General features: G+C 56.8%; 1 protein-coding gene across 3 annotated transcripts in view; it reads right to left on the bottom strand.

Annotated features, from left to right (window-relative positions):
* GRIK5 (glutamate ionotropic receptor kainate type subunit 5) overlaps window positions 1-25571 on the bottom strand; it is a 53266-nt gene extending 27695 nt beyond the window's left edge. Inside the window, exons 1-12 of one of the 3 annotated variants that reach the window (XM_047711323.1) lie at window positions 25268-25569; window positions 21747-21875; window positions 21281-21445; window positions 18902-18999; window positions 18634-18799; window positions 16605-16783; window positions 15207-15260; window positions 14944-15105; window positions 13312-13464; window positions 12812-12916; window positions 12597-12704; window positions 5528-5731 (exon numbers count right to left, since the gene is read on the bottom strand). In XM_047711323.1, coding sequence (XP_047567279.1) covers window positions 5528-5731; window positions 12597-12704; window positions 12812-12916; window positions 13312-13464; window positions 14944-15105; window positions 15207-15260; window positions 16605-16783; window positions 18634-18799; window positions 18902-18999; window positions 21281-21445; window positions 21747-21825 — 1473 coding nt within the window. In that variant the 5' untranslated portion in view covers window positions 21826-21875; window positions 25268-25569. Of the gene's footprint in view, window positions 1-5527; window positions 5732-12596; window positions 12705-12811; window positions 12917-13311; window positions 13465-14943; window positions 15106-15206; window positions 15261-16604; window positions 16784-18633; window positions 18800-18901; window positions 19000-21280; window positions 21446-21746; window positions 21876-25267 lie in introns of all 3 variants that reach the window. The other 2 variants (XM_047711324.1, XM_047711325.1) reach the window with 2 other exon arrangements.
* Between the last annotated feature and the right edge of the window lie 2411 nt (window positions 25572-27982).

Raw genomic sequence — 27982 nt, 5'->3', positions numbered from 1 at the left:
GGTGTAACCTTTCTGAGCATCCATTTGGCAGTCTCTCTCTGCTTAAAAAACATTCACGCTCTCTGACCCGGTGCTTCTGCGGTTAGGAGTTTCTCCTTCAGGAACACGCCCACCAATCCACAGGCCTAGTGCATGGTGGCCGTGTCTACACTGGCAAACACAGGAAACCACCCAGACAGGGGATGTGTTAAATAATTCATCCTTGGGGCGCGTGGGTGGCTCAGTGGGTTAAAGCCTCTGCCTTCAGCTCAGGTCATGATCCCAGGGTCCTGGGATAGAGCCCCGCATCGGGATCTCTGCTCAGCAGGGAGCCTGCCTCCACCTCTCTCTCTGACTGCCTCTCTGCCTACTTGTGATCTCTGTCAAATAAATAAAAAAATATTAAAAAAATAATAATAATTCATCCTCAGCTGCACGATGAAATCCATATTTCTCCTCTGGAGTTTTGGATCGTCACCTCAAGCGATCCCTGCCCAGAGACAACCCCTCTTTCCCCAAGCCCCCCAAAGTGCGCCTCCCACATCCTCCCCAGGGTGGGAGCTGGCCTTGCCACCCACCCAGCTGCTCAGGCCACACTGCAGTCACCCCGGATTCCTGTCTCCCTCTTGAGCACCCCTGACACAGCCACCGCCGGAGTATCAGCCCCTGTCTTCTGTCTCCTGGACCTTCCGACAGACTTCTAAACAGAGAATCCTGTTTCTGCTATTGCCCCACTACGGTGATTTCTCAAGAGAGCAGCCAGAGTAATCACTTTTAAATGATTTAAAAGTTAATCAAGGTCATACTTCCATACCGTGGAACATTATTCAGCCCTAGAAAAGGTGGTAACTGATCTACGCTTCCACATGGACACATGATGCCAAGTGAAAGTAGCCACACATAGACAGCCACATAGCAGGTGATGCCATTTACAGGAAATACCTAGAATAAATAAATCCATGGAGATGGAGAGACTGGTGGTGGCAGATAGGAGTCTGGTGGTTGCCAGGGGCCGGGGTAAAGGGGAATGGGAGCTGACTGCTGCACGGGTATGGGGATTTCTCTGGGGCTCACGAAAATGTTTTTAGCATGAGGTAGAGGTGACCGTGAATAGGCTGCCTGACCCTGCGTTATACACTTTAAAATGATTTGTTTTATGTTATATGAACTTGACCTCAATAAAAAAAGAAAGAAAACCAATTAGCTCAGGGCACATTCCCTGCCTAAACCCTTCCACTGGCTTCACACACAGTGAAAATAACATCCCAGGGGTGCCTGGGTGGCTCAGTGGGTTAAAGCCTGTGCCTTCGGCTCAGGTCATGATCCCAGGGTCCTGGGATCGAGCCCCACATCGGGCTCTCTGCTCAGCAGGGAGCCTGCTTCCTCCTCTCTCTCTGCCTTCCTCTCTGCCTATTTGTGATCTCTCTGTCAAATAAATAAATAAAATCTTTAAAAAAAAAAAAAAAAAGAAAGGAAAGAAAATAACATCCCAGCTCCTTACCCCGCAAGGTCCCCCGTGATCCAGACTCCACTCTGGGACCTCATACTCTCCCTCACCCACCCCTCAGCCCAAAGCTCTGTGATGGAGGTGATATCATCTCCATTTCAAGAGGGGACATCGTGTCCAGAGAGGGGACGTGGGTTGCGGGGACCACATGGGAATGCAGGCAGCAGAAGCCAGCCCTGCCTGACCCCGAATGAGCTCATGACTATCAGGCCACGGCACAGGCTGCTCAGACTCTCCGTCGGGATCCCGCACTGATGGCCCCAGCTGCCGAGCGTGCTGGTGGCTCTGGGCTCTCAGCTCTCAGCTCGGTGGGCCAAAGAGCCTCCCTAAGGATGGCCCCCTCCAATCACAGGTCGGTGGGGCGTATAAAGGACTGCCCCCCCCAACCTCAGCCCCAGAGATGCCTGGGGGATAGCTGAGACCCAGTCAGAGCTGCATCTCAACTCTGCTCCTTCCTCTGCCCGGCCCACTCCTTCCTGCCCTCCCAGGGCTGGTTTCCAAGGGGGCCTCCTGCCTGCTAATCTCCACTCAGAGTCTGCTTCCCCAGAACACCCTAAGATAGCTGCTTTGTCCTTGAGGGCGGGGGCCGGAGGGCACAGATTTTTATCCGGGGGGTGGTGGGGGGGAGGAGAGGCAGTCTGGCGACAGCCCATGAATGACAGGTCAGACTTGCACTGTAGAGGATCCTACTGGAGGACACAGCATAATGGAGAAAGCTGGGAGGCCAAGAGGCCAGTGAGGAGGCTGGGAGAGGGGCGGGAGCCTGAAGTCACACAGAGAGGACAGGGAGCTGGCCAATTCCTGCAGCGGCCACTGGGTGGACTAAATGGACGATAATTCAAGACTGGCCTGGGGACGGGTGGGGTGACTGGGGAGACTCCGGCGCCCTGGGCTGGCTTCCATCTGGAGTCACTCATCAGCGCCGGGCCAGCCTGATGGGGCCGGCCCTGGCTCTGCTGGTCGCTAGCAGTGTGGCCTGAACGTGATGCCTTGGTTCTCACTCACCATTAGAGAAAACAGGGCTAATACCAGACCCTCCTTGTGGGGTGGCGTTCGCATGGTTCAAAACGCTTGGGCAAGGCCCCGGCGTGGGGTGAACGCATCCTCCTGTCTACTCCAGGCTTCCTGAGTCCCTGCTGGGGGTCTGGGAAAGGCCCTGGGTCAGACCCCCTGGCTGCAGACCCACGGTGAGAGAGGCAAGTCCCTCTGCCTCTGAGCCCCAGGGCAGCAGTGGGAGGTCCTTTAAGTAACACTTGAAAAGCCTCTGGCATGGGGGGTGGTGATGCTGCAGCTGCCCAGGAGGTCACAGCCAGGACCCGCATGAAGCTCCGTGTCCGTGGCCATCCCACGGCAGGCAAGCAGCTGAGCCTCTGCAGGGCCAAGCCCCACCCATCCTTCGCTCTCTGAGCCCGCTCGTCCTCCAGTGTTCTCTCCCTAAATGTCATCGCCATCAGCCAGCTGCCCGAGCAACGGAGAGGCTCTGTCCTTTCTCTAGAGTTCCCCGCCCCAGGCCGTCACCAAGCCCTGGCACTCTCAGCCTCCCCATCTCCATCCTTGTCATCCCCCTACCTCCCTGCAGGTCATCCTGACCACCCCCCCACCCCCGAGTGATTCTGTTTCCTCACTTGAGCCAGCTTGAGACCTTTGGGGGTGCGCCATGAGCCCCCTGCTGACTGCCAGGCTCATTTAGAGCAAGGCCAGGCCTGGCTATTGTATCCCCCAGGGTATAGCACAGCACCTGGTATACAGTAGGCCCTCAGTGAATGCTAGCTGGCTGGAGAACAGACAGACCCACGAATGTTTGCGGGTGCTGGCTGAGCCAGTCCAAATAACATTAATAAGAAAGTGAGTGGAGCACATGCTTGCAGCTCCCACAACCTGCCAGGCACCTGTTCTAAGCCCTGGGAAGAACACGTTTCACGCTCAAGACCACGGTGTGTACTAGTAACCATTATCTCTCCAATTTTACTGTTGGAAGAAACATCGCAGAGAGGTTAAGGAACCCGCCCAAGGTCACACAGCTAGTAGGCAGCAGAGCCAAGATACCAACAGGGCTCGGGATCACAATGACAAGCCCATGCATCCGGAAAGCTCTGGGCCTCTATGCTGTCCTAGCCCCAGACACCACCCCCAGACACCACTTGGAATCTTCCAAATCCCCCGCCCCTACTGCGGGGCAGGCCTGAGGCGCTTCCCCAAGGTCATGTAGCTGCAAAGAGGACTATTACCTACTTATTTGTTGATGAAGAAACTACAGGGACTCGGGCTGGGGGCTACTCTCCTGCCGCCTGCCTATTTCTGAGGACCCTAAAGAATGCTCTGAGCCCACATGGCTGAGGACTAGGATGTAGAAATGGAAGTCAGGGGGTGGGGGTGCCGGGCCGCCAGCTGTGTATGCCCTCTGCCTTCTTGGATTCTGGCTGTGGGCCCTTCAAGAACCCACCCGGGACAGAAGCTTTCAAACAGGCCAGCAGCGGCAGGGCAGTGCCTCGGGCCTGCTCGTGGGGTGGGGTGGGAGAGGGCCTAGCCACCAGGACCCCAGGGACACCCCCCCCAGCCCTGCCCCCGCCACAGCTATTCTGCTTTGTCCCAGCTTCTGAGGGTGCCTTCAACTGGGGGGGGGGGACGGTTCTGCAGTCAAAATAGCTCTTGAAAATCAGTGCCCTAAGGAATAAATGCCCTTGTCACGTAAAATGGCCTTCTCAAGTCTACCACGGTGACACTCAGGGACTTGGATGCACTGAATTCTGGGATGGAAGAGACATGAGGGTGAGGATCCCTCATGCCCTCAGCCAAGTCCAATGTCAAGGCTTCCCTGACTGTTCGTGGCCATCCGTCCCTACTCTGCACACCTACCCTGGCTAGCTGGGGCCGGTGTGCCTACCCTGGCACAGCCCTAGCTCCAGGCCCTCACCCACATGGTTTCTCCTGCCTGGAATAAAAAGAGGGACTACATATTGAGATCTCCTGCCTCTGACAAGCAGCATGGGTGGTGCTGTCCTTGTTCCCTGAAACCCTCAGGACAGACCTGAGAGGCATCATTATCCCCATCCAAGGGAGGGAAAAAGACAAGTGAAGAAAAGAGAAACAACTCACCTGAGCATTCAAACCCAGATTGGTCTGACTCCAAAATACGTTTTCCACACCACCCTCACCTCCCACCTCCCACACCCCTGCCTCTCTCCCTCCTCCCCTTCATCCAAATCCCACCCACACTCAGGGCCCTTCCAGGGCACCCCACTCTGTCTCACCCTGACTCCCCTTCTGTAAATGCCATTTCCTCTGCTCTGAACACATTCCCCTGCTCCCATACCCCCTTCACTTTGCTGACTCCTTCATACCCTTTGGGAATCAGTTTGGGGGTCACCTCTCCTGGGAAGTCCTCCCTGGACCGGCTGGGTCAGGAGCCTCCTCTGGGTCCCCCCTCGCAGTTTCCCCCATCACAGCCCTGAGGGTTATCTTGTGGTCATTTGTTCTCCGGCTTCCTAAAGACACCCTAACCTTTCGAGAGCATGGTCCAGGTCCCCTGTGCTCACCACTCTATCCTAGGCCCAGCGTGAAGCAAGGCACACAGACGGTGCTCAATAAACACTTTCTGAGTGAGTGGACTTGTGAGTACAACAGGCAGCCTCAATGCATCTGCAACAGGCCAGGCCCAACTGGCAGGCACCAGCCACAGGGCACAAGCAAGCGCCATCCCTGTCTTCCCAGTCCAGCCCTCCTTCCGGCAGGAAGCCTCTTTCCACCTCTACAGTCTCTGTCCGATTCTAACTCTGTGTCTTTTTCATTCACCCAAACGATGCCTGAGCACCAGTGGAGCCAAGGGATGCTAGGGGAGCATGTGGCAAACAGGACCCAGGAGATGAGGCCTCTCCACCCTCCGCCTGGCCATGCTGGCCCCGTGGCGTTCACCGGGCAGAGGAACACAGAGCACCTGCTGTCCTAGGCCCAGCTGGTGGACGCGCCACTGGCTGCTTGCCTGCCGGCCTCCCCATACCCACCCAGGCCACAGCCCCTTGCCCAGACCCGGCCCAGCCGTACCCGGTTGATGAGCTCGCCGACCATGCCTGTCCAGGAGCCGTTGGGCTCAGGCGCCCCGTACAGCCCATCTTCCACCAGCCGCAGGCGGTAACGGAAGCGCAGGAGCTCAGCCAGCTCACGCAGCATGTCCACGCAGAAGCCCTCGAAACGCTCATTCCCAGACAGGGCCTGGAAGTTCGGCCGGCGCATGACGTATGGGTTCTCCTGGGAAGCAGCAGAGAAGAGAGGTCAGAGACTGGGCAGCTAGGAGCTGCTTGAAGAGCCTGGAGCCCTGGCCGGGGCCGCCAGATTGGGAATCCGCCTCCGAGAGGGATGGAGTCAGGGCATGTGTTCCTGGCCTGAAGATGCTCAGAGCGGGGTTAGGCCTGGAAGCTGCTGGCTGTGATCTCGGGATGCTGCCCCCTCCCTGCAGATCACAGGGAGCGGTGTTCAGCTCTGCCGGCCAACTTGATGCTCAAATGCTTACCAGGGAGGCGAGTAACCTAAGAGTGAATCACACTGGAAGGAGATTATGCCAAACTGGAAGAGGGGCTTTCAAATTTCTGACCATGATCATAGTAAGAGATACATTTTACTTTGCAACCAAGTCCTACGCAAGTCCTACGCACGCATATGCGTACTTAAATAGACTTTGTTCCTCAAAAGAGTTCTTACCCTTAGGGACCAAAAGGCAGCAGACCCTGATTATTTTCCGTTCTGCTCCACTTCACTTTTTTTTTTTTTTTTCTTTTTTAAGATATCAATATACCCAACATGGGGCTTGAACTCACAACCCCGGGATCAAGAGACACATATTCTACTGACCAAGACAGCCAGGTGCCCCTCTTGTCCACACGATCAGTACCGGCCCCCTGAACTGACTTGATGAGCTAGCAAGGGATCACAGGGTCTGCCCCACCATGATCAAGAGCCTGCCGACATCACTGTGAGGGAAGCAGGCCTGAGATGCCAGATGGCCCGACGTCAAGAATTCTGGAATCCTTGGCTGTTTTGCAAAATGTCCCGATTATAAAGGTTAACAGCAATTCACATTCTAATACCGATTCTGGTAATGCTTTGCAAGCTAAGCAAACACCTCAGACTTTGCACAGGTTTGCTACCCTGATGCTTATTTCTGAGGGGTTCCAGCAAACCTTACTGACCCCCCCCCCATGCGCCAAATGAGCACAAAAGCAGAGAAAACGTGCCAAAGGCTAGTAAGATGAGGCATTAAGAAGATGATGTCGACCAAAGGGAATCTTAATCTTGACACAGTTATTGTCTGAAAGGGTATGTGTATAGTATCTCTCGAGACAGAGGAACAAAGGAAGTTAGGGTTTCGGACACAGCGGGGAGGGCTCTGGCAACAATATCCAGGATGGTGGCTGCACACCAAGTACCAGCTGAGTGCCAGTCCCCCCACCCCCAGCCCTCGAACAGATCCCTTTAACTCCTGGCAGTGACCTTACACCAGAGGCATTATCAGTCTCAATTTACACATGTGGAAAACTGAGGCTCACGGAGGTCAAGCGAGGCGATTTGTTCCCCAGCTACCGGTACAATGAGGCCAAGTCTCAGTATAGGCTCTGGGTTCTCGGACCCCACCAAGCCCCACAGCTGAGGGGTAGTGGGATGGAGGGAAGTCAGTCCTGCTCTCTCTCCACTAAGCCGCCTTTCCAAGCCCCAAACTGTGGAACGGGGAGTAGGAATGTGAGATGCTGCTAATAATAGCATCAGTAGCTAGAATTTCTTGTAGGCTTTGCTGTGTGACAGCTACTCCGTCAGCGTGGGAAGTCGGTATTAATACCCCCGTTTCAGAGATGAGGACACCAAGGTCCCGAGAAGTGGAGCTATAAGTGGCTGAGATGGACAAGCCAGGCTGACTCCAAAGCTCGGCTCTGAGGCCCTGTGCTAGATGGAAGCCAAGTGGACAGGATCCGAGGGGGACGTGGGAGAAGCCAGGTAAACTGGGGACACGGGCCAGGTGTCAAAGCTGGAGAATCATAAATCAAGACTTCTCTAGGTAGGCACCAGCGGTAGAGCTGGAAGGCTCCCCCCATCCCCAAGCTCTCTGGACATACGGAGCAGGGAACCGAAACTCAGGGAGGCCCAGTGTCTCATCTGAGGCCACAGAGCAGAAGCAGGGCAGTGGGAAGGGGAGATGGGACAAAGTTGGGCCTCCAAACCCAGTTGCTTTGCACTGTGAAGTCCTCGGTCCTTCCACCAAGGCCCAGCTGATCTCCAGATACAAGGCTAAGACACCTGTGTTGTGGGTTTGGGATCAAGCCCTCAGCACTGGGGTCTGAACTTATAAAGGCAGAAATAGGGACTGGGGCCTATGAACAGAACTCAAGATCAGAGAACAATGATGTAGGACTCAACACAGAGCCCCAGACCACCGGAACCAAGGGTCTGACGGAGCCTCTCACGCAGGGTTTTCCAACTCCTTCAGTTTTCTGCGGAAGCACCGCAGACAGACAGTGGGCTGGTGCTAAGTCTGATTCTAAGAATCCATCCCACAAATGGCTGTGCATCTGTACACAAAATGTACACCCAACGGCAGCATGGCAGCACGGCTCCCAGTGGGAACAAAGACTGAAACAGCCTAATTTGGGACAGGTTAAAAAGATTATTGATGTCATCGAAGACTCCTAGGCAACTCCTAAAATAACAAGTTCTATCGGATATATTAAGAGGAAAAGGAAAAAAAAAAAAAAAAAACCTAACTACAGATTGTATGTGCATTGACGTTTCTGGAAGGATGTGGTCTCCGAGGAAAAAAAGGGGGTGCGTGGAGCGGAAGGAGCCTGGCTTTCCACTCCTCACCCCATGTGCTCTTTGAAATCTGTTTTATGTAGGTTTGTATTAACTTCAGTGCCTCCTCTGATGTGATAAATTCTTTTAATTAAAAATTTTAATATTAATTATGAAAATATTCTTAAAATTTGAAGCAGGATATTTAAGTGTGTATAGAAATGTGAATGGTCAGAAAGAGCCAGAGCAATCCTAAAGAAAAATTGGAGGACTGAGCCTCTGGGTACTTAATTTAAAGCTGAGGTATTTGAGGGGCGCCTGGGTGGCTCAGTGGGTTGGGCCTCTGCCTTTGGCTCAGGTCATGATCTCAGAGCCCTGGGATCGAGCCCCACATTGGGCTCTCTGCTCTGGCACGGAGCCTGCTTCCCCCCCCCCCTCTCTGCCTGCCTCTCTGCCTACTTGTGATTTCTGTCTGTCAAATAAATAAATAAAATGTTAAAAAAAAAAAAAAAGCTACGGTATTTGAGACAATGTGGTGTTAGTGCAAAGACAGACAAACCGACAATAGAATAGAAAGCTTGGCGGAGGTTGGGGGAGTGCCTGGCTCAGTCGGAAGAGCCTGTGACTCTTGATCTCAGGGTCATGAGTTCGAGTCCCACACTGGGCATAGAGATTATTAAAAATAAAATCTCAAAGAAAACAAAAACCATGACATAAATGTGTCCTGTCCCCCTACCTCACATGGTACATCAGGAGGATGGTAGATCTCACTGTAAAAGGTACAACGATTAAGTTTTTCAAAAACAAATAGAAGGCTGTCTTTGTGACCTTGGGGTAAGCAAAGGATTCTTAAATTCTAAAAGCATTAATCAAAAAGGAAAAAAAAAATCACGGATAAAATGGACTTTAGTAAAGTTAGAAATTTTTCATTGAAAGACTTGAGGGTGCAGAAGCAAGGCACAAGGTATTTGCAGGACAAACATCCAGTGAGAACTTATATCCAGAATATATAAATAACTCATAAATCGGTAAAAAGATCCCATGTCCTGGGGCGCCTGGGTGGCTCAGTGGGTTAAAGCCTCTGCCTTCGGCTCAGGTCACGATCCCAGGGTCCTGGGATCGAGCCCCGCATCGGGCTCTCTGCTCAGCGGGGAGCCTGCTTCCCCCTCTCTCTCTGTCTGCCTCTCTGCCTACTTGTGATCTCTGTCTGTCAAATAAATAAAAAAATTAAAAAAAAAAAGATCCCATGTCCCAATTTTTGTTTAATTTAAAAAAAGAAAAAGTCTTGAACAGGGGACTTCCAAAAGAAGAGTATCAAATGGCCAATAATATGGAAAAGGTGGTCGATGTCTCTATTAGGGAAATACAAATGAGGACCACAATGTGGATGGTCTGGGTGTCATCCAGGTACCAAGCTTGGGGTGGCCAGGAGGACCGGACGGCAAGAGCAGAGGGCCTGGCCGGGCACTGAGACGTCGGCCATGGTGGGTTCTGGTTTATCCGGGATGCGAGCTCGGGAAGGTATGCCTTCAGTGCTGGGAGGCCAGGTGGCTTTTCTACCTCATGTGATCCTCCCACAGCCCTTCGAGGTGGGATTAGGAGACCCATTTTACAGATGAAGGTTTAGGTCAGCTGAAGTGGCGGGGGGCAAAGTCAGAAGGAGAGCAAGGTCCGACCAGCCACAGGTTCACCCAAGAGGAGGATGAGACATCCCAGCATGGGGAAAACAATCACGGGGACCACGGAACGTTCTGGGAAACCTTTATAGGAGGGAGCAGGGCTAGAGGTTGAGGGAAGGCCCCACATAGCCTTGCCTCCATGGGCCTTCTTTTGGACCTTAGCTTCCTTGTGGAGCCTCTGTCAATCTTGGGCCCAGCCACCCTTTCGGCTCCAGACCAGTGAGCTTCACCACAGAGACAGCCTCACCCTTCCCCCATCTCGGGCCTCCCCCTGCGCCCTCACTCCCAGCCTCTCTGCCAGCCTCAACACCCACATAAGCTTCCCCTCCCTCCTCCTACAGCCCCAGCAAGCTCAGGCCTCACTTCCCGACCTGGAACACCTCTCTGGAGCTCTTCTCACATCTAGAGAGGACCCTGCCCCTTCCGGTTCAATGCCCTCCAAGGGCTCAGGGAAAGGATAAGTGCACACTCCAGAAACCCCCCCAACAGCCCCACAGCCGCCAGGCCACCCCCGTCACAGCACTTACCACCCCCTGTGCTTGCTAGGTGCCAGGCACTGTTCTAGGCCCCAGGGACAGAGCGGGGGTAAAAAGGCAGAGTCTGACTGCCTCTTGTCCCAGGCACCCGGTTAGTCTCACGCCAGAATCCCCCCATGCCCAACGCAGGCCCAGCCCAGTTTTCTGATGTCAGAAAACATCAGTGAACGAATGGGTATGTTCAGCTGTGCAGACAAAGCCACTGCTTCCACATCTGGTCTGACAAACATCTCCTAAGCCCCTGTTCTCAAAGCTCATGCTTCTCGGCATGTCCAGCCCTTCCTTCTCCATGCACCCAACTCCTACACAGCTTCTAAAACCCTGGCTAATGCTACCTCCTTTGTGAAGGCCTCTTCGAACTCTTCTAAAGCTGAGTCAGTCCCTCCTTTCTAGGTGGGGAGGGGTTCCCTCATAACCTGTGTTGGAATGGTTGTATCCAGGTCGATCTCCTCCATCAGAATGGCATCCCCTATCCCAGTGCCACTCAAGAGTAAGGAGACCACAGACTGACTATTCACGTACATCCAGCATTTGTGTTAGGCCTGGTGCACAGCGGCTTCAGTAAATTTTGTGGAATGAATGAATTAATGAATGAATCCATCTATCCATCCATCCATCCATCCATCCATCCATCCATCCATCCATCCAAAGAGCAATGAATCTCAGGAAGAGAACCACACTGTCTTATGGTCTTTAGGGCAAAGGGGAGACAGGTATGAGGAGGGGATGAAGCCTCCAGGATCATGGCTCAACTCTTCTGACATCCTGTCCCTGACCTCTGTCCCTGCTCCTCACCGAGGACCTCATCTCTCTTGGTCCCTGGAAGCTTCTGGGTCTGGCCACACTGCCACAGGCGCGGAGGCGTGACTTCTCCCAGCCAGCCTGGCCCGGCCCGCTGGGGAGGCTGTTATGAGGCGTCTGGTTTCCCGTCTGCAGGCCATCTGGGCCTCCCCAGCAGGCTCACTGGCCCTTCTCCAGAGGGACACGAGGTCCTCATTAGACTGGGAGTTCCCTGGGGACGGAGAGAACAGCTCCGTGCCGCATGGCTCAAAGGGGCCGCTGGGATCCTGTGGCACCTGTGGCAACCCTCTCGAACTCAGCCCTGGCAGCTGGGAGCAGCTTACACACTCGCTGAGGGCCTTGCACAGAGAGCGGAGGCCAGCATGCCAGGCACTTGGCTGCTCTACGGTGCACGGCTGCCTGGCACCCCAGCCTCCAGGCCCAGCGGCTCTGGGCCGCCTCCTGCTCACTGGCGCCTGTGTGTCACCCCCTGTCCTGACCTCCTGGTGGCCTGCTGTGCCTGGCACGAGGCAGCAGTGTGCAGGGGGAGAGGCCACAGTCTCTGAGCACATCCCTCGATTCCAACCAGGATTTGCCCTGTGGCCTGTTTCCTCACCTTCAAAATGAGGAAAGTAAGACAAGCCTCGTGGAAAGGCTGACAGGTCTGAAAAGCAGCGCCTGGGAAGGGCCTGGCACAGGGGATGGTGCAGGGTGGGGTGCTCCGTACACACTCGCTGACCCACAAAGGCCCCTTGGTCTCTGGTCTGCTGACCGCAGGAACAGCATGCACAGGGGTTCCTGGACCATGTCCCTGGCTGGTGCTCAAGTTCAAGTACAAAGGATCGCAGGCACAGAGCACAGCGGCTCCAGCTCAGGCTCTGGAGCCTCAGGGACATGACCCCTGCCCTGGCTCTGCCATGTCCTCGCTGTGGGACCGCTGGCAAGACACCTCGCCTCTCAGAACCCTGCTTTCCACAACTTCAAGATGGACATGAAGTTGTCACATGTCAACACCCTCAAGTGGCCAGTGTGGCAAAATGACCATGCCAGTGATGGTGATTTTCGGGGGCCTCCTCTGGGCCAGACACTGGGGGCGGCACCCAGCCACACACTGTGGCCCCATGGACTCCCCATGACACCCACCATGTGACAGCCAGCTGCCAAAGCCTGTGGCCTCCCCTCTTGCAGGGGCAACAAAGCTGGTGACACCCTGGCCACAGTCAGGAGTTGCTGGGTGCATGGGTCACATTCCCTGCTGCTCTGCGTGCTGCCTGAGTCCCTCGCTGGGACTGGGTTGGGGCGTCACTCAGGAAAGGGCCGTCCCTGCCGAGGGCCACTCACCAGAATGGTTGTGACCACCAGCGTCTTGTTGGCCAGCGTCTGCGACAGGTTGATGTCCAGGGTGGTGGCGTTCATGGCCAGGGTCCGGTTAGAGTACCATACCCCGATCTGGGGCAAAGAAGCTGCCATGAGCATGAGGCTGGCCTGAAGACGCCTCAGCCCCCTGGGCTGCCCCCACCCCACTGGGACTCCGGAGGTCCCTCTGGCCTGCTCACCTCGCGATGGCCCTGCCGGGACTTCTCGAGGATGCGCAAGGTATAGTTGGTCCTCTGCCCTTTGCTGTTGAACTCGACCCGCCCAGTCAGCCCGTCATACTCTACCTAGCAGGGCGGGAGGCGGGCAGAGGGGGGTGGCAGGGGCCCGGAGGTACAAGCAGGAGAGGCCCAGAGGGGAGGAGATGAAGGAAGAGACAGACAAGAGAGGGAGAGGGACCAAGGAAGACCACAGTTAAAAGAGAAAGACAACTCCCAGCAAAAGAAAGAAAGTGGGACAAAGAAGCCGGGAGAGGGCAGCATAGACGGGCAGAGGAAGGCCAGGAGGAGAGAGGCAACAGAAAGGAGGAGGAAGAGGCCCAGAGAAAGCAGGAGGTGGGCGGGGGGGGGGGGGGGGGTTGGTAGCAGGGGAGAGGGCAGAGGGGCCACAGGGTGGACACAGTGAGCGTCCCAGCCTGAGGCGGACGGCCCTGCCCCCTCGGCCCTCTCCGCTCCCGGCTCACCATGCGCAGGTAGTTCATGAGGCTGGTCCCGTGGGGCCAAATGTTGGCCGACGTACAGGCCAGCGGCTTCACGCCGATCTCCTGGCTGCGGTTCAGCTCCCGGACGGCGCTCACCACCACGTGCACGGCGTCAAACATCAGGGCTGCCGACAACTGGGGGGAGGGCGGGGGAGGCAGGATGGCAGAGAGGCAGCTCAGCCAGGGCACCCCGCAGCCCTCAGACAATGCCCGTCTCTCCAGGAACGTGGAACCAGGCAGGCAGGCAGTGAGGACGGGTCTCGGGGCGGTGGCGGGGGTGCCTTTCTCAGGGAATCAGATGGCTATGGGGAAAAAGTGCGTGCTGCCCACGTGTCTGGGGGAGTCTTGCGGCCTCTCTCCCCGAGTCATGCGGCCACATGCCTGTTTGTGGGAAGGGGAAGTCAGAGAGGGTTGGCCTGGATGGCCAGCCGGGTCACCTCCACGGGGAGATGTTTGTGGGCCTGAGGGCACGTCCTGCCATTTGTGTCCATATGGCTGATGCGGGCATGGGAAGAGGGCCACAGCCTGATGCTCATGTATGCAGGCGGGACACACACGCCTGTCTGTCTGTACACAGCGTGGGTGTGGCACCTAGGAGGCAGGCATGTTTGGGAGCCTGGGCCTGCGCAGCAGAAAGCTCTGAGCTGGAAGCCTGGCTCTCCTATTTCCATCTCAGTTTCCTTCCCTGTAAAATGGGAATGATTGTACTCTCTGCCTCCACCACGTTCTAGCATGGGGATCAAACAGGATAACACACACACGGGCTCAATACCGCCCGTGCTGTGGCTGACGACCCGTGGTGTGTACGTGCGTGTGTACAACAGAGTACGTCTCTGCCGGGTCGGTGGGAGCATCTGAACGGCTGTGTTGTGGAGACAGATGCACACAAATGCACCTCTGCCCAGGTAGGTCCATGATGTCTGATGGCCTGGCTCCGTGTGTGTGTGTATGTGTGTGTGTATGCAGGAGCAGCGTCTCAGGGCCTTGGCAGATGACTACGTGTCTGGGAACTAACACACGTAGGTATGCGTCTTTGGTATGCTTGCCTTTATTCAACATGTATTATTGGATGCCTACCCTAAACCAGGCTGATTTCGGAGCTGGGAATACAATGGTGAAGAAAGAAAGAAAGCCCTGCCATCCTGGGACAGTCTATTTACTTGTATCTATGCCTAAGCAAAATAAAGAACCACTCCTGTGGTGATTAGATATGCAAGGACAGGAGTTAGGGAGAAAAATTCAGTAGGGAGGGGAGCTAAAACACTGAGCAGTTTTTGTTTTTTTTTTTTCAGATGGGGGACCAAGGAAGGTCTTATAACTAAGAGAACGTTGGAGTGCTGACTTGGCAATGAGGGAGAGTTGCTAGTTCTCTGGGGAAGTACAAAGTAGCGGGAGGAGCAAGTGCAAAGGCCCTGGGGTGGGTGTGTGCTGGGGCCACACAGGCACCTGGAGGAGGCCAGTGTGGCTGGGGAGCATGGGAGATGGCATGGGAGGTCTCATAGCATGTACTCAGAAAGCGAGTGGGGGTGCCAGAGGGTTCTGAGCACCATCTGCTCGAGGTCTGAAGGGACCCACAGAAGTGTTTGTGTGCCTGGGGGGAAGGCGAGTGCTCACCGCAGGCCCTGGGTAGGTGCTGGCTTCACAGTTCTCCCTCCAGGACATGTTGAGGCTGCGCACAAACTCGGGGTAGAAGGGATGTGAGGTGTTGAACATGGAGAAGCCCAGGATGTTGGAGGTGTCCTCCACAATCCCGTCCAGGTGCAGGATGGGGAAGTCCTGGGACCCAGAGGAAGGCGTGAGGCCTGGGGCCGGGCCCTAGGCAGGCCAGACACCACGGGAGGGGCAGGGGGACCAGAGTAGCTCGATGGGGTACGCACCATGGTGGTGAGGATGTACTTGTAAAACGCTGAGGTCATTCCCAGCTCTGAGGCCTGGAGAACACAGGGCGGTGCGGACGCAGTGGGAGAGGCGAAGAGCCATGGGCGGAGCCGAGGAGACGCCGAGAGAGGGAGAGAGATTTAGAGACAGGCCTAGTGAAGACACCCGTGGGAGACGCAGTAAGAGACACCCCGAGGCAGAGACAGGGAGAAGGAGACGCGTGGGGGCAGAGGGAGACCTCGGTCCCTGCTGTCGCACTGTGTGGACTGGTGCCCCAGGTGAGATGGAGGTCTCCGCAGAGGAGAGAAGGGCGCCCTCAGATGCCCGCACCCCTCTTTTGGGCACTTACAAGACTGCCTTCTGGAGACAGGCAGGCAGAGGGATGCCTTAGAAACAGGGCAGGCTGGGAGGGTACCCTGAACCTTAACCTTCTCCCCGCACTGCCCCAAAGCCGAGTATGGGCTGCTCCCATGTGGGGCTCAGCCTGCTCACGGGCCAGATAAGTCACCCCCCCGCCTTCTTCACAGTCCTCAAGAAGAACAAAACGAGAAGGCCTCTCCCTACCAGGGGTATGGAACCCTGTCCCTGCTATGGTCATTAGAACAGTAAATGGTGTCAGCCCGCATTGCCTGAGTGGCAGGTACTGTCATCGTGAGGGTTGGGGACATGCAGGTTCGAGAGCAAAGTGACCACTGGTCACTTGGCTATGGGACCCCAGCCCAGGCCTGCCTGCCTCCCTCCCAAGCCCGAAATCCTTTCTCTAAGCCTTCCTGCCTCAAAGGCCCTATGGATTCTGTCCACACATCTTCCTGTATGCTATGATCAGCAGTGACATATAGTTTTAATTAAAAAAAAAAAAAAAAAAAAAAAACTAGAGAAAAATAAATAATACAGATTGGATTATGAGGATGAATTAAGAGCAGGGAAGCAATGGGTGATGAACAAATATAGGTCACCGCTGGAGAGCATGAGGCAGGCCTGCGGGGGCAGGTCCCAGCACTATACCCCGGCTGGGTACCCCCTGAGCCAGCCCATTTCCTCTCCCCGCCCCAGAACCCCAGCTCCTTTGGCCGCAAAATGATTATCACACCCACCCAGCAGGGTAGGTGGGAGCCAAATTCAAGTGCCTCCATGCGGCAGGACAAGCACTTAGTGAAGATCACGGGGAGCTCCCACGGCAGCAACCCACCGAGGCAGCCAGTGTGCAGAGAGGGGAGGGGACTCTCCAGGGCCCGACTAGGGGTGCAACCAGGAAGAAGCAAGCTAATCATCTGTGCGTGGGAAGTGGGTCTCCACGCCCCATGGGACCACTGAGGCACGTGGGCATGGGGTGACTTGCTCTGTGACACCACATTTCTGCCCCGACTCTGCAGGGAATCAGGAACGGGGGGACTCACCTTACGGAGGATGAGGTGGGAGATGGACGCGTTGGCGTCAATGATGATGGTGGACACCTTGTCATCGCGGATCTCCTTGAGCAGCGGTGTGGGGTCCCGGCTGTCATCCAGCATCCTCACCGACAGCGTCTCCTTGGAGATGAGGAAGCCACGCACCAGCTCCTCCAACCGCAACAGGCCTGGGGAAGCCAGAGGGCCCGGGTGAGAGTCCACGGCAAGTGCCCGGCATAGGGAAGCCTGGGAGAGGATGAGGGCTGCACTGCCCAGAGCATGGTGGCTCTCTTGAGGGTACTAGGCCCCGGGACCCTGTGATCAACCTCCAGGTGACTGTCTCCTGCCACCTTTCTGCCTCCTGGAATGTGTGACAGGGATTTCACAATTCGCTTGTGCAAGCCACATTCCACTCCTGTCATGCAAGCCACTACCAGCCTGCCTGGGGCTCAGGCCCAAACCCTGATGGCAACCCAGCCTCCCTGCTCCCGCTCTCTCTCACCCACACCCAACATGCCAGGCTCCACCTGCAGAACAAGGCAGAGCCCACGGTGCAGGGGTGGAGGGAGGGGGCACCTGAACCACAGCCTTCTCTCAGCCCTTCCGACAGCCACACCTGCCCCAAGGCTATCCCTGAAGGGCAGCCACAAGCGAGTGAAGCCAAGGTGTGCCTCCTCCTATGCAAACCCTCTCATGGTTTCTGGTCCTTCAGAGTAGAAGCCCAAGTCCTTAGCCTCTGGGCCTCACTCCCCCTGCCCCCCCTCTCCCCATCTGGCACACACACCCCCATCCTGTGGCCCCCAACCTGTGGTCTCCGTGCTAGCTGCTCCCTCTTCTCCCAGATGGCTGCACAGCTTCTTCTTTCACCTCCCACAGATCTTTTCCCCCATGTCACCTCCTCAAAGTGGGGGTCACTATTCCACTTCGCATCACACCCCCAATCCGTCACCCTCTTCTGCTTGTCAGTAGGACTTACTGCTTCCTAGTTCCTCCCATGAGGAAGCCAGGGGACCCGGCCTGGCCAGCGCATGCACTGCTCTGTCTCCAGTACCAAGAACAATGTCGGGGTCGTGAAAGATATTCAGTAAATGCCTTTGGAAAGACGAATTTCTCCTGGAGGTTGCTGAACATGGCCCCCTCTCTCTCCGCCTGCACACCTGCAAATCCGCCAGCTCACCGGACATCTCCCCTTCATGGCCGCAGAGACGCCTCAACCTGACTGCGCCCTCTTTCTTGGGCAGAACCCGGTCACCACCGGTGCCAGCACCCTCTCCCTTTCCCCTCAGGACTCTCCTCAAACCCCTCCAGGCCACTCCAGCCCGCAGCCACACCAGAGACCTAACCAGCACTGCCGGGCCCTGCCTGTCCCTGGTCTGCCAGCCACAGCCCGCGGCCGTCTCCATCTGCGGCCAGAGCTCTTTCTGTGACACACACCCAGTGTGTTCCCGGCCCAGCCCCATGTGGGAACCTTCCAGGCTGACACAAGGCCCTGCGTGATACTGCCTCCTGCACGAGCTGCTTCATGGCTCCCACACACGGGCACTGGGCTCACTGGGAGCTTCCTTGAGCCTCTCACAGGGGCCACACACCCCTGGGCCCTCAGCCTCTGCCCAGCCACACACCCCACCTCTCCCTGACCCCCAACACCTCCCCAACCTTCAGGTCCCTCTCAGAGGCCCCTTTCTCAGTGACCCAGGCTCTGAGCCTTCTGGACCTGGGTGGGATTCCCTTCTCCGTGCTCCGACAGCACCCCACAGGACCACTGATGGTGCTCGGCTGCCATGGTCCCCTGCTGGCCCTGGAGTGACCTCAGGGACCACACCCAGTGTGCACCCACCAGGGCCTAGCAGGAGTCTTACACGTGGGTGCCCATCAGTAGCTGAGGACCAGATGATCTCTTAGGGCGGTGGTGGGGGTTCTGGGTCCCTGAGGGGGAAGGATGGTAGGGGACTAGGGGAGCTTGTGCCGTGTGGGAGACCAGTGCTCTTGGGCAGGGGAACTGAGGGGAACAAAAACAAAACATCCAGCTCTCCCTCACACTCGGCCTTGGCGCAGATGAGGCTGGCCGAGGGGTAGTTGAAGGACTTGAGGATGCGGGAGACCGCCAGGCTGACGTCCTCGTTACTGGGGTACAGGCTGACAGACGCGAAGCGCAGGTACTGCAGGCGGGGCGTCTCCTCAGGACCCACTTTGATGTGGGGGATCTGGACAAAGAAGGAGCCTTTGCTTCTGCCCTGTTGCCCCCTGCCTCCATCCGGCCTCGCCTCCCAGGGACCCACCCCTGACCTGCCCCACGCTCGGCTTACCTCCTTCTCCCCACAGATATGGCTCACGGTGGAGGCAGACGCAGGGCTGGAGGAGGGCCCCAGGACAGACACGACTCCCTTGGGAAGGATTTGACACACTGCGAGGGGTGGGGAGAGACAGATGGTGGTCAGGGGCCCTCCTCCCCGTCCTCACCTGGCCCAGAAGCACCCCTGATGCTTAGAGTGGCCCGATCCCCCTTGGCCCCCCCAGACCCCAAGGCCCAATCCCTGACCCCACCCACTGCATCGAAAAATAGACAGATGGGGAGAAATGGCAAGAGCAGTGGGTCAGACCAAGGAAGAAACAACGGAAGGACAAAGAGGAAAGAGCAGGGGCCTCCTGGCTGCAAAGCTGGTGCCTGCTTCCCCAGCCTCTCTCTTACTCCTCCTTTCTAACCATGCTGCAACCTGGGGTACATCCCACAGCCCCTCTACCCCAAACCCACAGCCAAGGCCCCTTCTCCGCCCCACATCCCAAACATGGTTCTTCTCTTGCATTCATTCACTCTTCTTTTTTCTGATTTCTTTCCCCTTAAATACATACGCTTCTCAACACTAGGAAGTAGGAGTTGTTCCTTTTGTCTGCCTCGTGCCCCTTCCCATGGCAGAACCCTAATTTTCCTCAGGGAACCATAGGTTTCCCAGGATTGGCCGGCACCCAGTCCAGTACCAGAACCATGCTGTCCTGGCCACAGTGATTAGTGCAGAGACAGGGACAGGCTCAAACCAGGCCATCGAGAGCCTTCCCTAGGTTTCTGCTACAATTATGACTAAGTGTGCTATCCTGGTAAGATAGAAGTTTTGAGCTGTTGGGCCGGGATATTAGTGAAAGTGTTCCTGAAAATGAAACCAACTTAGACGAGATTAGGGCCCATAGACAAAGACACAGAGATTCCTGGAACATCATTAAAGTTCCTGGATCAAGCCATGCCTGAAACAACCCTGGGACATCATTTGAGTACCTGGATCTAATCATGCCTGAAAGAAACAATCCTGGGATATCATTTCAGTACCTAGATCAAGCCATGCCTGAAATTAGTCCCTAGGCCTTCTAGTGTCATGAGCTGATAAGTTCTCTTTTTCCCTTAAAGCAGCTCGAGTGGGGCTTCTGCCACATCCAACTAAAAGCCTCATAACTAAATCCCTTACCTTCTTCCAAACTTGATTCTTCTGTGCCTTCCATATTGGTAAGGCCACATTTACACAAAGCAAATGCTTGGAACAATCCTTGCCTTCAATCCTTCTCTCAATAGGCAAATTGATCAACAAGTCTTGTCTCTTTTTTGTCCTCATATTTTCTCACATCTGTCTCCTTCTCTTTGACCCCCTCCTCCCCTGCCCTACTTTAGGGCTCTCATCTCAGGCATGCAACAGCCTCCTCACTAATCACCCAAATCTAGCCTCCAGATTCACCTTCCAGAAGCCCAGCTCCCTAGCCTAAACTCATCAATGGCTCCCATCTGCCTAGAGGTGAGGATGGCGCCTTTCAGCCTGCCACTGTAGGCCTCCTTGAAACTGATCCGCCCAACAGCCCAGCCTCACCTCCTATTGCTCCGTCGTACTTCATCCCAAGAGTCTCTCACAATCCCTCCAAACATGTCCTAAGTCCAGATAGTCGGGACAGGTGCAACCCCACACCCTATTCCTCGGCTCCATATACCCACCTCCTCCGCTCCAGCTTCAGAGTATAAGCATATGCCTGGAACACCATCTGCTTCCTTACTCTCCATCCCAGCTTCTCCCAGTTTGTGTTCTGTGCCGCACCAGTCGGAAAAGTACAAGAAACACTGTACCCCATTCTTCCTCTCACTGATTTGAAACATGCATGAATATAACAAAGGCTCTGATAAGGCCTGTAAGACATCAGCCACTCGAAATCAGCCACTCTAAAACGCACTGAAGACAGCATCTCCTGAGGGTGTACAAACCCAGCATGTCTGTTCAAGATACCTATTAACATTCAGTTGATCTGTTAGGATGCGACAAATACTTATGCACCCCTACTATGTGGCTATAGGGCATACTTCGAGCAATCCCACTCCTTCTATATCCTGCTCAACTTTCAGAGCTCAGACCTTTTGCTGTCCCTGCCCCTGAGGTCCCCTGGCCTCGGTGGCCCTGCCCATCATTACTCAGCTCTGGGGGCTATGTCCCTGGCCAGCTTATCTTTCAAATGAGGTCTTCCGCTCGTATGGGGGGGGGGGCTGGCGCTCTCCCCACCCAACCATGCCCCGAAGCACCATCTCTGGGAAGGGGAAGGCAGAGCAGACAAGGAAGGAAGGAGCAGGTGGAGCTAGAAAGCAAGCAAGCAAGCTGAGAAACAGACTGAGGGCTACCAGCCTGCCCTGCCTCACCCCACGCCCCCGTGGCCCTGCTCACTGGTGTCCGTGGTCTCGTACTGGCTGTCCCGCTGAAGCTCAAAGATGTCTACTTCCACCCGGGCCTTGGCTGGGACCTCGATGATCCCGTTGATCTGCTCCCGGGCCAGAGCCAGGGCCAGACGCTCACCGCGGCCACACACTGTCTGGTCGTCCAGGATTGCAGCTGAGGGGACACAGGGATTGGGGACCAGACTCCTGGGTCCTGAGAAAGGAGAGGGTGGGGTCCTACACCCCTGGGCTCTGAGGTGGGGGTGGGGATGCAGACAGAGGGGTCTAGGCTCCTGGATCTAGGGTTGGACAGAGCTGGGGTTCTGGACTGCTGGGTCCAGGAGGAAGGAGATGGGGGTTTCTGTTCCTTGTTGCTGAGGGAAGCTGAGACCTAAAGCCCAGATTCCGGGGTCCTGAGGGACTGGCCTGCTCGGGAGGGTCTCTGCGGGGGCGGGGCAGGGGCTGTAGGGCCTCACCCATGCGCAGTGATGAGAGCACCTGGCAGCTGGGGCTGGCGAAGGCAACAATCAGCAGCAGCAGCAGCTCAGCCGGCATCTTCCTCCCCTCCTCATGGGGACGCAGCTGCCGCGGCCCCCACTTGCCACCTGCAGGGAGCCCCCGCCCATGGGGGAGACTGCTGACATGGAGGGGCCTCAGAGCCCTTTGGAAGACTGCGAGACGGGGCAGTGACCACAGACCCCGGGACATTGTGGGTGAGTTCTGAAGGGCCCTGCCCTTGTCAGAAGCTGACAATACAGAGGGCATTGCTACGAAGGAAATTCAGGCTGAGAGCACTACCAGTGAAGAGCTCCCAGCACTGAGTGGGACAGGCACTGCAGGAGGACATTCACAGCTACCAAAATGGGAGGGATCTCAGGTAAGAGCAAATTCCAAGGACCATCCCCACTGCAACGGAAAACCAGGAAGTGCCACCCCCCCACCCAGTTCCGCCCCTGTCTCTGGGCAGGCAGCTGTTACTAAGCAACAGAAACTGGCTGGAGAGGATGCTGTGGTTGCTAGGCAACCCCATCCCAGGCCTCACTTGCCACTTTCCTGACGTCCCTGGCTCCCACAATCCCACGGGGAGAGAGAGGCCTGGACATCCGGGGTCTGGAGGGGAGAGTATCCGGGAGTTAAGGAAACTTGGAAAGAGAGGGAATGATGGAGAAAGATGGAGACACACACAGAGACACACAGATGGAGGCAGATGGATGGACCCAAGGCAGCCAAGGGGCTAAAAAAAAAAAAAGTAGAGAGAGAGAAGGGAGAAACAGAAAGACAAAAATAGGAAGAGAGGCTGAGGGCAGAGAAAATACAGAGACTCAGAAAAGGGGAAAGAGAAAAACAGGCAGAAATACAAGAACAAGAAGATCAGAAGACAGGAAAAGGGGGGATAGAGATGGAGAGAGGAGTTTCTGGGAAGTGAGGACAGGCCTAGGGAAGAGGCAGGAAGGCAGGGAGCCATGGGGGTGGAGAAAGGGCAGGATGGGGAGAGGAACACAGGACAGGCAGCAGAGAGGGAAATCAAGGCAGCAGAGAGACACAGAATAGAACAGGAAGACAGAATGGAGAGAAAACACAATCCTGCTTGAGATACCACTAGAAGCAGCTGGAAGGGAAGAGTGAGGAAGGCAGGGAGGGAGCTGTCTGCCAAAGCAGGTGCCATGCTGCAGCCCCCAACCCTGCTCTGGGGAGTTGAGGAGGAGGGGGAGACACTGCATCTCTGCTCCCCATAACAGCTCCATCCCCAGGCATTTGGGAGTCCCCAGCGGGGCCCCAGCCTTCTGAGGAGCACCTGCCCACCCACCCACCCACCCAGGGAAGGGATGAGTTGGGCTAGATGCACAGCTTCTTCTGGCCAAGAGCCATACCCCGGTGGAAGGAATATTGGGTATCCAGGGGAGAGGGTTACTGTGAAGCCCAGAGTGCTATGAGGTGACCCGAGGGGGGTCTCCTTGCACCCCTCCCCGATCCCCATAGAAGGGGGGCTTGAGTTGGTGAGAGAGCAGAATGAAACCTGCCAGCAGAGTATGAAGGCACAACGCAATGCTTCAGATCATCCCCGCAGCCAGGGAAACCTAGGCCAGGGCAGCAGGAGGCCCTGTCAGTCCCTGCTGTGCCCCGACTCCCACCTGACCTTGAGCAGATCCCTCTCTCAGGGCCTCTGCAAAAGGCAGGCTGGGGGTGGGAGGGCATCTCAGACAGGCTGGGGGCCGCAGATGGTCATCTGGATCTGAGGTGAAGGCTTCAAGGGCGGAGGAGCAAGGCAAGTTGGAGACCAGGAAAAAGTCTCCAGGGGAGGGCTGTAGAGGGTGGGGCTCGGAGAGAGGCAGGAGCCCGGGGGGTCATCCTGAGACACCAAGGGCTTCTGGGGGCAAATAGGGGAATAGACATTGGAGGGGAGGGAAGCCCGAGGGAGAGCCTGGGGCCAGGTGGGCAGGGTCCCACAGGTGGCAGACACGGGTGGGAGCAGAAAGAGTGCAGGGGAGCAGATGGACAAAGACCTAACGGGAAGGCACAGACAGAAAGACAGACCAAAAGGAAGTAAGAGAGAAGGACACACACGTTACCTAGGAATGAGACACCAACAGAAACAGAGACAAGATGGCCTGCGTGAGGCAGGGAAGCAGGCAGGCCTGAGCCCCACAGGCCCAGACACTCAGGCAAAGCCAAATAAAGGTGGAAGCATAGCAGCCAAGTGGGCAGAAGGAGCCGAGTGAGGGCCCCGCCAGGGGAGGGAGACAGACAAGCGGGCAAGCAGGAGACGTGGCCAAGGTGAGAAGGAAAATCGGTGAGACAAATGGGGTGAGGAAGAGGGCAAAAAAAAAAAAAAAAAAAAAAAAAGCAAAACCAAACCAACAGACAGGTGCAAAGGATTACAGGGAGGAGAAAAATCGCTAAACTCTGAAAAGGAAGAGGGCCAGGTGGAAAGAGGAAGGAACCAGGGGGCAGGCACAAACTAGGGGAGGGACAGTGAGGGCCAGGGAGGGAAATGAGGTGGGGAGGAAGAGCAAGTAACCTGGAGAGGGATAGGCAGGGACAGGGCAAGCGCCCACAGAAGGGGGCCTGGTTCACACTGAGGTGCATCCACCCAGGGGGTCTGGAGGAGGGGTGGTCAATCCCCAGAGCCCACAAACCCCAAGGCATGGGGAGGGATGAGGACCCAAGGCCAGCCCAGGACACAGAAATGAGTGGGGTTGGGGGTAGGACCACCAAGGAAAAGGCAAAGTGGACCTCAGAGTGGCTAAGGAGAGGAGTGGATTTGGGGGAAGAGGGCGGAAAAGTGAGCAGGAAGACAGCCGCCAAGTGCAAGGGCAGAGGAGGAGAACAGGGGAGCAGGGCCACAGGCAGAGCACAGAGTGGATGGAGAGAAGTGGATAGAGAGCCACACCTGGTGGTGTGGGCACCACTAGAAGAGCCAGACAAGAGACAGGGGAGTTTTGAGAGAGAGAGAGAGAGAGAGATCAACAGAGAGACACCAAGAAAGAGTTAGGCTAACAGCAAAGAGAGAAGTTGGACAGAGTCAGAGAGAGGCCCAAGAGAACACGAAATGGAGATTGTAAAACATAGACATTCCAGGAGATGGAGAGCGGATGGGATAGGGATGGGCCCGTGGCAGGCGGAGAGGACAAGCCTTGGAGGAAAGAAGAGAGATGGAAAGAGAGAGAGAGCAGAGCCGGTCACCACGGGACCAGGGCTGGAGAAAGCAGGGGCGGAGACTGGCTGAGAGTCCCAGACAAGGACTGCGCCCACAAGTAAGAGCCAGGCAGCCCCTCAGGACCCCAGAGGCTGGGGGTTGGGGGTGAGGCTGAGCTATGCACCCAGAAGAACGGTGAGAAGAGGCTGAGGGGAACGGCGGTTGGGAGATGGGGGACACAAGGCAGGCCCCTACTCAGGGAGGGGCAGGGGGAAGTGGGGGCCCCACCAGGCGGCCATGAGCCCAGCCTTCCAAGACCCAGGCTGGCCCCAGCCCAACCCCCGCCCCGCAGACACTCACGGATCCTGGTGGGACGGAGGGCTGGGCTCCCTCGAGGCCCGAGAAAGACAGCGGGGAGATGCTCTGGTGCTGGGTGGTGGTGTGGCTGGGGCGGGGGGAGAGGGCAGTCCACAGGGCCCCCTCCCCCGCCACCAACAGTGGCCCCCAACTAGTCCAAAACGGGGCTCCCCGGGAGCAAGGAGGAAGGACAGGTGGAAGCGGAGAGGGCGGGCCGGGGCAGGGAGGAAGGGGAAAGGAGAAAATGGAGGAGAGAAGGGGAGAGAGGAGAGGGGGAAGGAGCAAATGGAGGGGAAGGAGGGAGGAAAGGAGGAGAGGAAGGTGAAAACGGAAGGGAGGGGGGCACAGGCAAAGCCGGGGGAGGGGGAAGCCGGCCCAGGAAAGGGCCCCCGCCCCCTCCCCTAGCCGGGCCGGCCTGGGGGGGCCACGGGGGGCGAGGACTGGCTGGAGACCAGGAAGCCGGCCATCCGGAGGAGTGGGGGAGGGGAGGACTGGATTGGGGGGAGGGGGCCACCCCTTCCCCCCTCCCCCCGGAGCCTTGGCCCTGCCCTGGATGAGGCAAGGGCCTGGAGTCCTCAAGCCCTCAGCCCCCAAGGGAAAAACATGCTAGGGGTGGGGAGAAGCAGAGGGGTGGAGGGGCTGGAGAAGATGGGGTGCTGGGAGACCCAGAGCAGAGAGGGGGGCAGGAGAGGTGGAAGGATAGGGAGGAGGGAGAAGAGGAGGGAGGGAAGGATGGAGAGGAGCAGGTGGAAGAGGAAGGCGGAGGAGGGTGGGGTGTCCCGGGGGCGCCCCGGTGCAGGGCCTCAGTGGGAGGGCCTGGCCACAGACTCCGGGTCCCCTGCGAGGCGCAGCCACCGGCTCTGGGTCCCCAGCTGGGCCTGCCTCCCTGCTGCTGGCCACTGCTGCCACCTCCACTGCCGCCACCGCCGCTGCTGCCAACACCACCAACCACCACCACCACCTCCACTGCCGCCACCTCTCCTTCTCCCCTCCGAGGCCGCCGCCTGCCTGCCCGCCCGCCTGCTGCCCGCCGACCGCCCTCGCTGGGTCCTGGAGCGCGGGGGGCGGGGGGGAGAGAGCTGAGGGAGGGAGGGAGGGAGGGAGGGAGGCAGGGAGGAGGGCGGGCAGGAGGAAGGGAGGGCAGCAGGCGGAGAAAGAGGAGGGAGGGGAGTCAGGGGGGAGGGGGAGCCCGTATTGGTCGGGGCTGGGGGCCCCCCGCGAGGAGAATGCTGATGAGGGGAAGGCGCTGCATTGGACAGAGGGCCCACCCCTGGGCCACCCCCTCCACCACCATGCCACCGCCCTGCCCAGGAGCCCATGGAGATGAAAGCAGGGAGACCTGAGGAGAAGGCCGTGGAGCTGGGGGCGGGGGGGGGGGGCTACAGTGATAAAGAAAAATGGAAAGGAATAGCAAGACCATCAAAACTCACAGAGGTGGGCCAAGGTCCACAAACCCCACAAGGACAAGGGCAGGGAAAAGCCCAGAGAAAAGACAGAAAAGCCCATGAAAACATGGGAGCAGACCAGAGACAGCAAGGGACCTCAGAGACGAGAGCAGCTGGTGGACACAGAGAGCACCCCCAGGAAGATGGAGAGAGGTCCATGGGAACAGAAAGCACTCCTTGGATATGGGGAGTGGTGCATGGGAATAGGAGAAAGGCCACAGAAATGGGAACAAGGATGTATATCACAGAGACAGGGAGGTGGGCCAAGCCAAGTGGGAGAAGGTCACAGAAATGGGGATAGGGGAACAGATACCAGGAACCCATGAACATAAGGATGTGTGGACACAAGAGGTCCACTAAGGCAGGAGCAGCCAGCCCCTGGAGATAAGGGAGAAGCCCCCAGAAGGAGAAATAGCCCTGAGAGGAAGGGATGGGTGGGGAGTATGGGGATTGTCTCTAATGCATAGAAAAATCCTTGGGCCCCACAGACATGAGTAGGTGGCGTGAAGAGGTCCTCCTTCTCAAGCCACCACCTGAGCAAAGAGGCAGTGGGAGAGGGCAGGAAGCTGGAGGGCAGAGCCTGCAGAAGTGGGAGACTCCCTCCCAGGGAGCCCACTGCAGCTTCTCAGAGGAAACTGAGCAGGACAGGGGGATGGAAGACAGCAGCAGTGACACAGATCTTGGAGTGGGGGTGGGTGGTGCATGGCTGGGTGGGGGGGTGAAATTTGGGGGGAAGGAACATGACAGTTGGCGCTGAAGGCTGAGCCCGTGACTCACCACCACCCCCAATGCTCGTGATGGGGAGGAGACACTGACACACTCACGTGCAGCCCCCCAGCCCACGTGACCATATGCCTTTCTCACACACACACAGCACATGGCAATCCTTACACCAGCCTGGTACAGAAAGCCCTCATCCCACATGGAGCATCCCTGACATATGTTTGACACATACAATGGGCCCTGAAGGACCACCAGCTCCTCACCCTACGTGGGCAACAACTATGGTCTTCTAACACCCACCCTCACCTCACGCTAAGGCTGAAAGCCTAGAGTCTTGTCAGCCTCTAGGCCTTTGCTAATGCAGGGACCCCAGCAAAGAATGCCTATCCTTTCTAAAATAAACCTACCCCAGAAATCTAGCCCATGCCACTACCTCCACAAAGACTGATCCAGGCCTCAGCTTACTCCTGTATCATCAGAAGAGAAGGAACTGAGCTAATCTACCCGGATAAACTGGGAACTCCAAGCAGAAGGTCTGAGCAGAAAGGGG

Source organism: Lutra lutra, chromosome 17 (genome assembly GCF_902655055.1).
Source record: "Lutra lutra chromosome 17, mLutLut1.2, whole genome shotgun sequence".
Classification (NCBI taxonomy): Eukaryota; Metazoa; Chordata; class Mammalia; order Carnivora; family Mustelidae; genus Lutra; species Lutra lutra.
The sequence above is the reverse complement of the archived record's forward strand: the minus strand, read 5'-3'. Positions and strand labels throughout refer to the sequence as shown.